Genomic DNA, 15,932 nt, shown 5'->3' with positions numbered 1-15,932 from the left:
GTAAATTTGTATAACGCATAATTCCATGACGAGATGATGCGTTACCGTATGGGAACACTCTCCAGATCAATTTTTGTTTTCATGCCTAGCTTCTTTTCGCAACACCCCTATAGAAGTGCGGTGGTCTTCCATGTATTTCTGGTTTGCTTGGTTTGGGGTCGAGCAGAGCTAAATGCATCAATCACTTAGGAAAGTTAGGCGTTGTTTTAATAGGTTGGCTGGAAAGACACGACTGTTTTCGCCCGCGGGGTTTCTTTCCGGAAACTGTCGCGGTCAAGTAAGGAAGTATGTACCCATTTCTAAAGGAAAACTTTCTTGAAGCGTGGCATTCCATCCTAAATACAAACTCAATCAGTGAACATATATCGTTATCGTTCCCAAACATATATAAAGAACATGTCACAATTGTTACGCTATTCTTTTGTTATATACTCTCGTCAAGAATTTAGAAAAAAAAAAAAACGCGTCAGTCTTAGAACGTTCATTATCACTTTTACGACATATTGTTTTATTAATATTATTAATATTGTTTTATTAATATAACACCAGAACGCCATTAACCATTTAAGGCCCGTTTAAACGGTTTCGACATTTGCCCAACATTCTACGGATGTTGGTCAAATGATGGAGGAACGGAGTGTTGAAACGGTTTCAACGCCATTCAACATTTTCAAGAACAAAAAAATGTTGAACAGGGCCGTACCTAGGATTTTTTGTCTGTGGGGGCAAACTCCGCACACCCTTCACAGGGGTCTACTGTATGCAGACCGGGTTTCTAGTCGGACATTAATTTTGTTTTCACTCCTATACACAGAAAGTTGCCTGGCCTACGACGTTTAGAGAAAAAAAAAAAAAAAACACCGATGCTTTTTGTTTTAAATTGTCATGACTTTTTATGGAGTTAAGGTCTTGTTTAGCTTGAAGCAAATATTGTCTCTTATTTCAAAACACAGTCGATGCACTGCTGTAAACAAAGGGAGAAAATCACTGAGCTTCCACAATTCAAATGCACTATATCAGTGGAGCGAAGCATTTGCAAAACCACAGTCGTTTTTTAGATACAATTCAACCTTTTCAGTCGATTACTGTGACACGTTGCATAGCTCTATAACACGCTACAACGATATACTAGAGAATCCAAAAACCAAATAGCCGTGCCAAGAAACACAACTCCTTGTGACAAAACTAATAGCCGGGCCTGGCATTGCAACAATTACAGAATGAAGCTCATTGCATGATATAAGCAATGATTAATTTCTGTCCTAACATTACACAAATCTCAACAAGAAAGGCAGTTAAACTATCAAGCACTTAAAAGAGCCAAGCCAAACCCTGCTGAAATGCCCTATGTGGCATAAATACACCGTCGTTGAACACACAGAATAAGAGATCATATTTAAAACGAAGAGAATTCAAAAGAAGAAACTCAAAAATCATTAGGCGCAAATGACCTGTTGGATGGAGAACATATGATGGTTTAGCGCAGGCTTTTAAAACCAATTTATCTCTGAAAAAAAAAAAACATACTTGTATAAGCTAGATTTAAAAAGGCTAAAACACGCGCCAGAAAGTGGCGTAGGCTTGTCAGTCTTTATTTACACACCAAATTCTGAACCACAGGCAGCCCAAACTGACAAAATCATTATTTTCATAAGAAAACCGGTACAGGCTTTTGCCTCAAAAGATTTTCCAAAATAATTATTTGGAATTCACATTGAACGAATATTTTTTCAGTCAATTAGTCGATTTTCTTGTGATCAGTGTGATGTTAGAAACAAATTGAGTTTTCCTGGCGGGGGCAGCTGCCCCCTCTGCCCCCGCGCTATGTACGGCCCTGTTGAATCGATGTTGAATGAAAGTTTAAACCAATTTAAATTTGATTCAACAAGCTTTCAACATTCTTTTGCACTTTCAACAATCTTAGCTGAAGAAGGTTGAGGCAGCAACCGAAACGTCCTGATATAATTTTTAAAGTTAGTGTCAACTTTTAACGCTTTTGATTTTTATAGCTGTTAATTGTGCTCTTCATTGTAATCCTAAATCTTTTTCTAAGACTGAATTTTCTCTAAAACTGATCGATAAGATTTGCACATCAGTACTCCGCTAACGGATCATAATCTCATCCGGTACAAAATCCAAGGGTGCGTACGATTGACAGGAAATCCCTCATAAGAGGTTTTTGGTGTTATTGAAGTACAAAAGCGGTGCCTACTAATACCGAGATATTTTTGTGCGGTTTATGACTATGTGGGAGAGCAAATGTTACCAAGGGCTATTGAAATACAAAAAGAAAATTGGGGGTAGGGGTACTTTTTTTAAGACGATCAACGAAAACACACGAGGACTCACTTAAAAAAAAAAAAAAAACACAGAGGAATGTGCTGACGTTGCGCCCTAAGCAAACTTTCGGGGTTGCCGCTATAGCAACACGTCCGAGGTGAATACTGCCTAATATCATGATCAACAATAGGGATTGGTCATTATACGATTAAATAAAGAAAAACAAATGCGCAACTACGAAAACCATGAACACTCAAATCATTTCGGGAATGCTAACTGTTACGCTACGGTCGGGATCAAATCATAAGAAAAAAAAAACACATAAAAATAATAGTCATTACAGTCTGCGGTTTATTCACCTCATATCCGGATTGGTTTACTTTCCCACCACATTAAACATTTCAGAAATATCTATGTGGTATCTATAAGAAGGCCAGGACAGTCTACAAAACAGGGAAAACACACGAACTGTTTTCAGCGAGCGAAAAACATACACCTGAACAACATACATCCATTCTTTCATACAAACAACTTCCTACCTTGCTAGCTGTCATGGATGTTGATGGAAGCGAACCGCTAAGAAAAGTAATCAGAATCCCTAACCTTTTTTATTATTCTATGTCCGTTTACTTATGTGGGGAAAGAAAGACCGACTATACACGCGTGGTAGTTAGCCGAAAATAGTCTTGCTTCCTCTTAGGATTCAAAGCATTTGTCCTGCATAATATGTATCTTAAAGTACAGTATTTTGTTTCTGCACAGGACAGCGACTCAACAGACTCCTCTATGGACCAAGAAGACCTCATCCAAATGCATGGGTAAAAACCCTTCTTTAATTACCTTCAAGCCACGAACGTTCTCATGATTAGCTGATAAAACAATAGCGGAGCGATGAACAAACAAACTGAACAAATGTAACCTATGACCCAGCCTTGAAACAAGGTGATACACTGGTCCAACTAAGCTAAAGAATCTAAGGAGCTGCGTGCTATTATTTATCGTTTAATTGTGATAACTACCAATAGTTGAACTAATCTGACAACCGGCTGACTGATTGATTGAATTGATTGATTGATTGATTGATTGATTGATTGAGCACTTGTAGAGAATTGTGAAGCCGGAACTATAAGCCAACCGGTAGTTTCAAGGTAAGGCTCTTGTGTAAATTATCAGATTAAGTAAAACTCTTTCTCTCAATGGAAGAAAAACCACACTAACACTATTTATATTCAAGGTAACGCGTGGTCACAGAAATAGGGAAGTGGTTAGCCTCTGTGAATTTCGATAAGGTTTCATTCGATTAAATTGCTTGATCCTGAATTACCGGCCAACCCTTTTTAGGTTGCGTTCGATTGACCTTATTCCGGAACTGAACTGAACTGAACTTTGTAAGAAATTTGGGAGGCCAGTTCTGCAAACTGTCGCTGACACATGAGAATTTAAGAGCCATTTCGTACTCCAGTAACTCCTAAAACCTTTTGTGGGGGATTTCTTGTCATCGTTGTGTGTATTCCTATTCAAGAATAGACCAGAAAAGGCTGAATAGGGTCAATCGAACGCACCCTAAAATTATATCGCTTGCTATAAAGCGTACTGAAGGCAAAACTGGCTATTGTTCTTGACAGTTGTAGTCAGTCACTATTAATTTACTTTAACTTATTCAATAGATTCCACGAAGATGACTTCGAACAAGAATTCGAAAAATTTCCCCAAGGAGTGTTTATATTCGAGGTAGTGCTACAAAAATCAAATAAATTAGTTTCTATTTGCTTAATTTTAGCTGCTGAAGTAATATTTTTAGGTAATTAATTAATCAATCCAGTATTAGGCTTATTTTGTTGATCTTTCCCGTAAGCGACCACTTTGTCCTGCCCCAAGGGTGGTCGCTTAGGAGAGAGTTGACTGTATTTAAAAGTTAGGGTCTCAGTATCCCAAATTGATCATAGAAACAAGGTGCGAAAGCTCTATGCAAGACAGTGCTACTTCTGCTCTTATTACCGTAAAATTTCACACACAACCGATCAAATGGAATTCTATTTACCACTCCTCCGCGTAAAAACATAAGGTCAGTTAGGCAATGGCCGTTTTCAAACTAGAGACGGATTATCCGTGAAAACGGGACAGTTAGAATTTTCGACGGATAATCCGTCTGATTATCCGTCTCCTGACACGGATTTTAAGAACGAACTATACTTCTGAGACGGATAATCAATCTTCTATGAAGCAGAGATGCCAACCTCTGAAGATCTGAAATCTGGAGATTTTTTTTTCTGAGCAACCCCCGCCCCCTTATTACCCTCCCCTCCCCCTAAGCAAAATTGATGCACCTACCCCCCCCCCTCCCACCTTGTTGGCACAAACTAGAGCTTTTTTTGTCCTGCTCTTTAATTGGTTGAACGTTTATCCAATCAGAAAGTCGTTTATATTGCAATGATGACAAAAAGCGTATTTTCTTTGGTTTCCGTCAAAGCTTGTGGCAGACTGGGTAAAACAGGTATGGGAATGAAGCCATGACACAATATTTCTTAAATTTATGGAACATTTGAGTTGAAATACTGGCCTATTATACAAATAAGACGCCAAGTCGCTTTTATCCGGGAGGTTTAGTCACCCGTACGGGAGACCGGGAGATTCGTTCCGTATCCGGGAGACTCCCGGATAATCCGGGAGAGTTGGCATGAGTGATGAAGTTCCGTTTTCACACTAGGACGGATAATTCGTCAAACGACTTATCCTTCCAGACGGATGATCCGTCTTTCGCGTGAAATGACGCAATGGCGGAAGTGAGCAGCATTTATTCCTTTGCATTTCTTTACAGAGCCGGGCGCAGCTCGTGTAACTTGTTGAGTCTTATCAGGAGCCCATGACTAGCCTAGTCATGGGCTCCTGCATGGTCTTATCACTAATTTCCCACCTATTGTGTCAGGATTTCCATTGATCGATCCAGAGGGAGGAAAAGTGGGTGGGCTGGGTTAATAACTCACGCCGAACACTGTAGTGACAAAATGTAAGGGTAACCTTATGATGAGTCTGCATCCCATAGAATGAGAGGTAAAAAGTTGGGTTTGGGGAAGACCGAAGGCGAAGGGGCTGGTTGTCTAGAGTAAATGAGATATCACGGGAGTTCCAAAGGCAAGATTTATTCTGGTGGGAATTACCGAATATCCTTAAAGCAATTATTAGCACACTACAGATACTAGATTACTTTACCGAACTAATTATGTTTCTGTAAATGGTTTGAACCCAGGAGTCATGTCATTAGTACGTAAATTATGATCATCCGGGTCAGTGTAGTCATGAGAAGGACTGTTTGATGTGGCCTTGACTGACTTTCTGACAACCTGAGCGGAGGTCATCTTCAGAGTCAAGTAAATTGTGGAGCGAAGTCGAAAAGTTATTGGCCGTTTGTCGGTTAAGCCGCGATGATATTGGCTGTGAAGCCTGTAAAAAGTGATTGGTGCGTTTCGATCCGCCTTTTGTGAGTCAAAAGTGTGTTGGTCTATTGTTTGTCTGTTTGTTGATGTTATACTGATAAGTCGTTTGTAAGGTGCAGATAGTTGTAGGCAACGGTTTCCGAAATGTCAGTCGGTCACCTCAAACAGTCCTTTTCAGGACTAAACTCACCCTGGATGATCATAATTTACGTACTTATAATTATGCTTCGTTTTTAATAGAGACCATGGCAAACAGAGCAAGGAAACCCGGTGTGCCTTTGTACTGAGGAAACCGTTGAGCCCCGCTTAGTGGTTTAGTAAGTAATTTAGACCTTAGTCTCACATTAAAGTAATACTTTTCCGACTCTATGCTCTAATTTATCCTTCAACTTAATTGCATTGCCGACATCTAATCGCCTTGACGCAATTTGCATATACAAATTACCATTTTGCAGTGGTTCGCAATCTTGTTGGTCAGTGGGGAACCTTGAACGTCATAATCAAGCAACAAATGATAAACAAGTAAGCCCTCCCATTTTAGTGACGCTTTCATTTTATTTCGAGTCTAGCTACTAAGGGCCTCTTCATACGAGCCCGGTAACCGGGCTGGCCCGGTAGGCGGGACGAATTTAGTCTTCTGTTCATACAGGAAATTTAATCCCGCTTACCGAGATGAAAAATGTCCAAAAGGCCCCCAAAATACCCGTGGAACCGCGTTCCGACTTGTCAGCGACCTTACAAGCCATGCACAGTTGAAAATGTCGGTATCCGGATTGGAGTGTTCATACGGGAAAAATTTCCAGCTCGGTTACCGAGGGCCAGCCAGCCTTCTCATATGAACACATCGAAATTTTGGTAAAGAAAAGAGAGGCGAGGCGAGATCTCGGAAACCGAGCCAGCCCGGTCGACCGGGCTCATATGAAGAGGTCCTAACAAAGTAGGATTACTTGAACTGAAGCCGACATGATTTTTCAAAGGATGACATCCTTTTCGATAAACGTCTTTTATAAACTAACCATTAGTAACTGCCCTTTTCTGATTGGTTGAGACCCTTCATTTATAATGCTATGAAAGGTAGGTTGGTTGCTTTCAGCTGAAAATAAGCTACAATTCCAGCTAAAACGCGGCTGTAAACGTGTTGAAAAGCTCTCAGTTTCTCGTTCTGTCTGATGTACTTTTTAAGTTTGTGATTTTATGTGTAGGATTGGAAGACGTAAATATTCAACCTGAAATGTGTATGGGGCGTAGTAAAAAAACTTGTAGCTTAATTGCGAAATATGAATTAAGTAACCGCATAAGAGGAGTGGGAAAACCAGCTACTCCTAATGCTACGAGCACAAAGCTCGGTCTACAGTCTTTTAAATATATAGCAGCCCGTTTGCGGAATAGTCGGTCCGACAAAGCGAGGACTGCAGCTACAGTACCGGCCTATTTTCAAGCACCAAATAAGACCAATCACTATTTTAGATTTTTTTTAAAACTACTTCTTAGATCTTTCTTTCATGTGATTTTTTTAGTTTGTTTTTCTTTTCTTTCATGTTCGAAGATTCCACCCCCACCCGGGAAGGGGGGGTACTCCCAAAAAAATTGGATAAGGGTGTACGGCCCGCTTTCCAAATCCGTTACCCTATTTATGACCTGACCAAAAATTTGATCAACCTCGTTCCCAGGGGGGCGGAAAGATGAGAGACCCTGGGAACGAAGTTGAAATTTGATACCATATTTATGACCTGATAGTGTCTGGTCAACTTCAGTTAAAAAACCCCTGGAGCCCAGCGCGTGACAAGGCGTTGCGGCACGTACACAGTTGCTGTAAACATCATGATGAAGAAGTAGCTTCTTTTTCTTCTAAAAAAAAAAAAACAATTCAAGACTAGAGTACAAAAATCGATACCCTATTTATTACCAAAATGGCGGCAAAATGGCTAAAATCGATACCCTATTTATGACCAAAGCGGATGAAAAACCATACCCTTTGGGGCCGCACAAACCTATATAGCCCATATAAGGAAGTACCCCCTCCCCCCGGGATACCACCATCCTGTGTGCTATTCTGCAATTCAAACAGATAAAGAGTTTGTATTGATGCACATGTATGTATGTGCTCATTACTTATTCTCTGCTTTCTTCATCACAGCAAGAAAACAACACTGGCCAACATGGCGCAGTTCGAGGAGAAATCCTGCTTATCATCATTTTGTGTCTTCTGATCTTGCTGTCTAACTTCCCATGTTACTGCTAGCTGGGATAATTGGAAAGAAAAAAACCAAGGCAATACATGAAAATGTTTAAAGACGAATTTCGTGGGGATAAGAAACGTTCAGAAGTAATATAGTAGATTATAAATATATCGCCAAAGGTTTATATAGTAGTGAAAACGGACGCTCTAGAAGGTTAAATATTGTCAGTGTGAAAAAAAGAGACCTTCGGAAGTAAGATTCACTCCATGATGTAGAAGTTTGTACACAAGTCAAGCCTGAGTGTAAAGTTTTCTTAAAAGAAAGGCTTATCTCGTTATTTAAGTTCATACAGTAAAAAATTAGTAGATAAATAATTTACGTTTGAATAAAAATTCATTTTGATTTATGTTTCTGTTCAATGTGAGAAGCGAAAACTAGAACAATAGAACTAAAAATGCCCATTCTTAATGGCTAACGATCCAATACTCGTTATGACAGATTGTCACTGGCTGTTCTTTCTGACATTTCACAATAAACGTTATACTGTTACTTTCTTCAGCGCTAGGAAGGATTTTAAGACTTTTGTGTCGAGAAATCTAAGATGACAGCTGCCATCATGATTACCCTAAACAAACACCCTGGGAATGAGGTTGGGGAGAGCTTTCATTCTACAACCGATAAATCTCTTAAGGGCAAGTCCTGGGTTCGGGCACTAAACCAAGCTTTACACAGGAAGGCTCCGCCCCAAGGTCCAAACTCTAACCCTCTTTGACAAAAAATGGTAACCCTTCCGTATTCCTTCCACAGAAAAATGGCACCCCTTTCACTGAATATCATTTCGTTGGGTCTGTTCCAGATATTTTCAAATGCTAGTTTCCCGGCCACCCTTTTCTATACTCTAATTCGTGAAATCCCCTACCCTGAAAAATGTACCCCTTTTGGTGGAAGCCTCCCCCTATCGCCGCAGAATCGAAGACTGCGTGACAATAGACCATCAGGGCGGAGGGCACGGGGCCCCGCCGACCTTTTCATAACGTTTTAGTATCAAGCTTCATTTCCCTGTACTGTAACTGTACTGTCAAATGTTTTTTATTAAGTCGTCAAATGTCACTGGTTCAATTATTCCTGCGTGGTGGTGTTTTTATCTTCTGCGAGTAAGTCGTTAAGTTTCAATTTCACGTTTGCAGGGCATACTGGAAACAGAAAATGTAGACATTTGAGCACTGTGTCTTTTTTAGTTCTTCTTATGCAAGCGCACGCGTAACAAAGCAAAGATTTCACAACGTTCGTCTCACGTTGGTGAAAAGAACTGAATCTCACAGCAGGACCAGACACAGTATCCTTTTTTGTGTAAACACAGCAAACACACCAGGTGAGCTTTTTCAGACTTAAGGGACCCGTCAAAATGTATCGGCTGGGGTGGGCCGGAGCATTTGGAAATGTGGTGGATAAAAAACACATGGCCCACCCCCTCCTTTAGGCACAAAACGGACTGACCCACTCCCAAATGAAGGTTGAAAAGTACCTGACACACCCCCTATTAAACATGAATTGTTTGGTTGCATAATCCAAGGAAACCACATTTTGTGTATGACGAAATCATAAACCTCCAGCCTCGCTTCACGAGGAATTAAATTTGGCGAATTACGCTTAACGGTTCATCGCTATCACTCACTCCAACTGTTTAAGCCAGTTTATTGAGGGGGGGGGGGGGGGGTACTGTCATTATCGAAGGTATCACTCCCAACTTCCTCCAGACCACAGTCTTCAGAGCAACTTGTGTCTTTGCCAGTGGATACACTGCGTATCGGCTGTTGACAACTGAATGTGAGTTGCCACTAAGTCAAGCTTGTTTTTCCTTCGTTGACTTTTTTTTCGGTTGTCAGATTCTGACGTTCGATATACTGTTTCAGGACAGAAACTCTTGCTTTCTCACCAAATCCTCATAGAGGAGTTTCCCCCACTCTCTATCCTCATAGGTCGAGTTACCCTCTCTTTTTTTTCTCTTTCTTTTTTTTTGTTTTATCATGTTAAGGTACGCAAGGTGACACATGTATGTCACTACCAGGTCTGGATCTACAGAATACTTCTCAGAGAAAGCTTGAATGCTGCTTTCTTTTCCTAGTGAAATCTTACTTGCAGGTTAACAGACGAATGTGTGCTATTCCTGTTATAAAATAGGATGACCCACCCTCCAAGGGTTGCTGAAAATTGAAGGATCCACCCCTTACCAAGGTTCAAAACCTGATGACCCACTCCCTCTCTGCTCCGGCCCACCCCACCCTATATTTTTTGAACAGCTCCTTAGTGCAATTATTGTAGGTTTTCGAGGGAATATTGCTGTTTAATTTTCGATCGAATTTTAACGCCATACAAACTCTTATAATACGCTTTGGTGACCTGTGATTGCACGTGCTTTATTTTAGTGGAAAACAGTATAATTTTGGCAGAGGAAATTACACTGAGGTCGTGACTGTGCCCCTATCAACAAATGAAACGTAACAGCTAAACAAAATTGAATGATGTTTAAAAATTCCCCTCAACCACTCCCCCGGGTTTTTGCTTGCTTATCCCTGACGTTGAGATTATTTTTGCGAAACAATTTTTGTCGTACCATTTATCTTGCTTTTCGTTGGTGCTTGACAGTCTGCAAATTTGGCTTTCCTTTCCTTTTGTGGTTCCACTGCGAAGCGGTAGGTAGAATGGGTCTAGTTAAGCGCCTGACGTCAGCAAAGGACGTTGGTGGGAAGCAAGTACCTGAATTTAGAGGAGAATAGGGCCATTTATACCGGAGAAAATAAGACGCGACTTGTATAAGACACAACTTGAATAAGACGCGAACTGATCGTATAAATAGTTCAAAATAAGCGTTCGTGTCTTATTTTAGACCAGAAGCGACTTAAATAAGACGCGTCTTATCTTAGAACAGGGTTTTCAGCTGTTCTTATTTTGTCCGCGTCACTAAATAAGACGTGAGCTATAAGGGCGCATGCGTAGCAACAACAACATATTTTTTGTCGAGACACCGCTCGCGCACTCGCTAACAAAACGGCTTCACAATGCTCAAAAAACACCGGCAAAGCCACCAACAAAACAGAGGAATACGTGGACTTCAGCTTTACAAAAGATGGCCGGGAAAGCCGAAAGTTTGCAATGAATCCAGCATCTTCCATCTGTAACTTGTCATGATCGCACCAATCCGTCGATCACTTTTTACCGACTCTTCTTGGATTTCTGTCGTATTCTTTGTATGCAACACGGCCGAGTTTATGGATTCTTTTTAACAACATGGTCTTCATAAGAAAAGACTTATCAAATTAAAAAGAAGACATCTCTGAAAAATTCTCTTCCTTCTTAAAACCACAGCACGCTTAATTGTTCCTTGCTACAGCGCGCCATTTTGGATTGTTGCTAATGGTAACACTGCATGTAAACGAGGCTGTACCAAAAAAAGGGACGCGAACCATTTCGAAATCTAACGTGACACACGAACGCATAAACGGTATAGTTCGCGTCTTTAGAAAAGACGCGTCTTATTTTCTCCCGTATAAATGGTCCTAATAATATGTTGATGCATTTGTACAAGGAAGATAATTAGCTAACAAAAGGAACATAATGATGTAAAAGGCTATGAGTTACACAGCAAACCGAGAAAAGGGCGCATTTTCTCTCATTTTAGCTCCTCTTGGTAAAAGTTGACCAGAAACGAAAAGAATCCAGTCATCTTCAGTCTTCAGAATCTTGGGCTACTTGGCAAACGCTAAGCGTCGTTAAGCCTATACTCCATGTTTGGTAATTCAAGAACGAAGGATTCACTGGGCTATGCATAATCCTGGCGGACCAGTCATGAAACTGCGTGGTAAAGGGATAAAGCTTCGAACCATCATGCAGTTAAACAACCAGATGAACAGCACCGCACAAACATCGCAAATGCCCACAGCTTCAACCCAAACACTAGTGATTCATCGAAAGGTGAGACGAAATTCATTTCGTAGGCGTACGCAACACAGGAAATTATGGTAGAAAACACGTGCGACGGGAAGAAAAACAAGTTCTGTACTATTTTAACCTAACGACTCGGCAAAGTAGTCTGTGAACACACATGTACAGTAATTCATTTTATAGTAATGATTCAGGTTTTCAGTTAGGCTGTTTGTCTGCGTTTGAGAAGTTTAAAGCGGTCAACTCCACTATCCAGGGCTAAAAACAATAAGATCGAGAATTCTCTTAGTCAAAACAACAAGTCTTACTCTCGTGTGCAACACAAAATTTGTCATGTTTTCCGTCCTTGAGAAGTCTCCCGATTTAAACACGAACAACTAAAGTTAAGAAAAACTGTAAACATCCAGCCTTACTAACTGCCACAATTTGTTATAGCCCAGTTCGCTTCGGTTGCCGTTTGTCCTGTTTCATGTGGATACGAGCGAGAGATCAGAGAGATCGCAAGAGAAATTCGAAAACTCGAGTACGAAGGAAAAAAAAGGTAGTATAAAATCCATAAGCTAACCAGTACAACTGTGGATTCTGCTAGTGATTTGTGATAATAAACGGATTGATCTCGCTTCGCGATGTAACAGAAAATTAGGATTAATACCGGGCCCGATAAACTTGTATATTCTTAACTGTGTTTTCGCCGATTACACAGTGATTACAGATATGGCACTTGGCCAATGTGTTCATAGAATTATAAGATTTTAAAATTTAGTCTCCAAAGCTAACAAAAATTGACTCCTGTTAAGAAACATTTATCATCAAACTGACTTACCGGGACTTTCGAGAAACGCCGGCCCCTCAGTGCTGTTATATCGTGTTGCTGTCCTTGGTTTAATATACTCGAACGAAACGCGACCGTTAAGTAATGGGGTAACGGCAGCTTTTGGTTCGATATAAACAGTTATCTGACTTTGACAGCGGCCCCAAAATGGCTCCTATACACAAGTAATAAATAATTTGGTAATTATCAAAACACGCAGTCGATCAATTCTCAGTGTGCGGTAAAATAACTCACCGGAATCAAACGGCTAACAAACAGTATATCCTATAACTAATAACAAATAACTTGAAACTAGTTTTCACAAGTGGCTACGATGGAAAAATGATTTAACTATTCGTCAAACTTACAATCCCCGGCTACGGGTGCGTGTGCCGTTTCTCAGAATCCTTAATGTTTATTCTTTTATGCATTCCATATCATCCAGCATGTCAGCTCGAGAACAGCGTCGAAGCGTGTCTTGAAACCATGCAAATGAAAATTAACGTCCGAAAACGTATCCAAATCAGACTTGGTCTCCGCGTTTGAATAGCCATATATCACTTCCATTTTGTGATTGTATGCTTTTAAGTTATGACAAGACGAAAATATGCGAACGAGAATCTTGGATCGGCCAGTCGGGCAAGCGACTTAAACGTGATATGACCAAAGCTCCGTTCCTAGGTCGGTGACGTGACACTTATAAGCTCTCGACCGTACAACTGAGCACGTGGTGGCGATCTCTAACAATATAGCGAGACGATTTTTATGACATAAGACATTTTTTTCGCAAAAGTAATGACAGCAGTATGTAGATTTTATTGGCCAGGGATAGTTTCGGGGATAAGTAGCACTTTCCGTGACTACAAGGAGGTTCCGTCAGACTTCGTTGAACAGTAATTAAAAAAAAAAAAAAAGACTCAGTCAGATGAATCTCACGTGATTCGCGAAAGCGCGCGCTATACCTATACCTCCCCCTGCGCTGCTGTGTGACCCGGACAACGTTATTTAAGTAGGCCCAGCTACCAGGTAACATTTCGATCCTCCCTAAATAAACGGAAATAACAAATTCGTCTTCCACACGAAAACTGCCGCTGGTATAAGCAAGAGGTAAATGTAAGCACATTTTAGTACAGTAATTTATTCTACCAGTGATATATTCAGTGCCTTTTTGCTGGCCATTATTTGATCGCAGTTAACACACATACGCGTTTCCTACTTTGTTAGAACTGTACACGCCTAGGATGCTCGGCTTTTTCACTTGCTAATGCTGGATCTGTTGCCGAGACTCATACTGGCATCTCTAGCTTGCTGGAGCTAATCTGTTAGTAGCTGATGCTTCCGCTCCCGCTGATGCTTGTTTGTAAATTACTTCAGTAGTTTATAGGGTACATTTGCTGTTATCTCCTGCAACGTGCGTGTACTGACCGCCCATTGCCGGATCAGCTCGCAAAAGAAACGCTAATAAGAAATGTATGGTGCGACGAAACTGTTGGCTTCCTGACGGAGTTGATCGCATTGGAAGATCACCAAACAGCATGACCATTTAATGTACAGGGTTGGCGAAGGGTCCTTGAAGTTGGCACTTGATCTGAATGGACCATTACATAAATCAAACATGCCAAAAAAGAGCAAGAAGAAATCGAATCACATTGTAAAATATAGGCACGTGCTAACCTAATGGGCTTGCAATTTTTAAAACAATAATGGTGACGCCATTGCATATCAGGTTCGACAACTAACAAGAATCTTATTTGCCATTTGGTATGCTTGCTTAAATTCACGCAATACGTTTCTCTATCTTATAGACCCCTGAAGATGGCTCAACAAAGCAACAGAAATGGCAACGTGAGTACAACTCGAGTTTTAGAGTTTGTAGAATGGTGTAAAAGACTGACAATGTTATCATCAGATTAAGATCTTTAATGGGGGTTTACATTCCCAGAGTCAATTCTCTTTCATGTGCATCTAAAGCGTAGAGTTTATCTTCCGATCTCTGCGTGAAATTCTCATATTTAAGTGAAAATTGCAGAACATTATTCTACTGCGGTGATATTTGCCTTTTGGTATTTTGCAAAATTCCGTTTCCGATTTACTTCGACCAGACCAAACCAAAAGCTGTAAACAAAAGGCACTAGGATCGTTCGGCATTCTCAAATGGTGAGACCAACAGTTCACCGAAAAGTACGGTGTCTCAAGCAAAAAAATTATTCTACAAAGAACTGTTGGCACTCTGGTGAATTTACCAGGCTAGATCAAACAGAAGGGTTGTCATTGGTAGAATTTGCAGGCTTGCAAACTTAGAACTTTGTTTTGCGAGTACAAGCATAGCTACCCGTGCTTCTTTTCTCAAAGCTGTTAGTGTTTATCATATACATAGATATGAACTCAGTTATTTTCTTAAGTGTAATTACTTTTTGCTTCGTTTCTTGTAGTGTGTTTAGGTATCTTCAATGCATTGTAGATTTGTTTTTCTCTTTCACCGTGCGCTTCGATTAGCTTTCGCTACTTGCGCTCCAGTGCAATTAGCATAAAAATTGGTGGCCATAATAGCAAAGATTGAATGATAATACGAGCAAGTGCACTTTCGAAAACCAACTGGCGGGCACTAAAATAAACTACCAAAATTTCTACTACAATGGCAGCAAATTTTGTTTTTAATAAGTATGTCGAATGTGAGGTACTCTACGACATTGCAACGATATCATTGTGCTCTAAGAAATACTGAGATTTGTGATTCTTGTGTATTTCAATCTCAGCTTACATAAAATAACCAGATAGATATTTAGAATGCTCGGTGCTACCCAGGGGCATAAAGAATTATCTCCGTAAAATGCCAACGCGTCATTTAACGAAAATGAGAGCATTCGAGTAACCTTTCACAAAATCCAAGAATGCGAACACAATTAGAAATTTTGCAATTGCAAACGAAGCCAAATTTCTCGAGCACTTCAGAGAACTTACAATGAATATTTTCGATTGAAACAAAATTGATTCAGGGAGAAATGAAAAAGTACGCACGTATTAGATCAAATTTCTCGAACAGGCAAGCTTTAATATGTCCACCATGAACGAGATACATCTGCACTTTTAGCACATAGATAAAATGCTAGAGTGTCGATATTCATAAATGAAACTTTTGAGAACTGTAATTTCTTAGTGGGTTAGGTCATCGCCCTGTACAAGACGTCGATGAATCTTAAAGCTAACTGTTCAAATGAAAGTTGTTGTACGATGCTTCTTTGTGGCAATATTTGTTAACATTAAAGGATCACAAGTAGACGATTC

At 40.3% G+C, this 15,932-nt stretch overlaps 1 protein-coding gene and 2 long non-coding RNA genes across 7 annotated transcripts in view; all 3 read left to right on the top strand.

Moving 5' to 3' along the window:
* Positions 1–15,932, top strand: part of LOC146479714 (uncharacterized) — a 105,069-nt gene that overhangs the window by 65,799 nt on the left and 23,338 nt on the right. The window lies entirely within an intron of this gene.
* The window catches only part of LOC146479715 (uncharacterized), a 34,374-nt gene that overhangs the window by 15,382 nt on the left and 3,060 nt on the right, over positions 1–15,932 (top strand). For 4 of the 5 annotated variants that reach the window (XM_085110545.1, XM_085110549.1, XM_085110547.1 and 1 more), the window contains exons 2-6: positions 3,043–3,098; positions 3,948–4,011; positions 5,955–6,031; positions 6,170–6,236; positions 7,852–8,786. In XM_085110545.1, the coding sequence (XP_084966671.1) occupies positions 3,043–3,098; positions 3,948–4,011; positions 5,955–6,031; positions 6,170–6,236; positions 7,852–7,956 (369 nt within the window). In that variant the 3' untranslated portion in view covers positions 7,957–8,786. Of the gene's footprint in view, positions 1–3,042; positions 3,099–3,947; positions 4,012–5,954; positions 6,032–6,169; positions 6,237–7,851; positions 8,787–15,932 lie in introns of those variants that run through there. The other variant, XM_085110546.1, reaches the window with a different exon arrangement.
* LOC146479716 (uncharacterized) lies at positions 10,227–14,657 on the top strand. The gene is made up of 2 exons (XR_014864873.1): positions 10,227–11,866; positions 14,453–14,657. It is a non-coding gene; the product is annotated as an uncharacterized LOC146479716 (long non-coding RNA).

This window comes from Pavona decussata, unplaced genomic scaffold (assembly GCF_977016875.1).
Source record: "Pavona decussata unplaced genomic scaffold, jaPavDecu1.1 SCAFFOLD_58, whole genome shotgun sequence".
NCBI lineage: Eukaryota > Metazoa > Cnidaria > Anthozoa > Scleractinia > Agariciidae > Pavona > Pavona decussata.
Note: the sequence above shows the minus strand (reverse complement) of the source record. Positions and strands in the feature narration are given on the sequence as shown.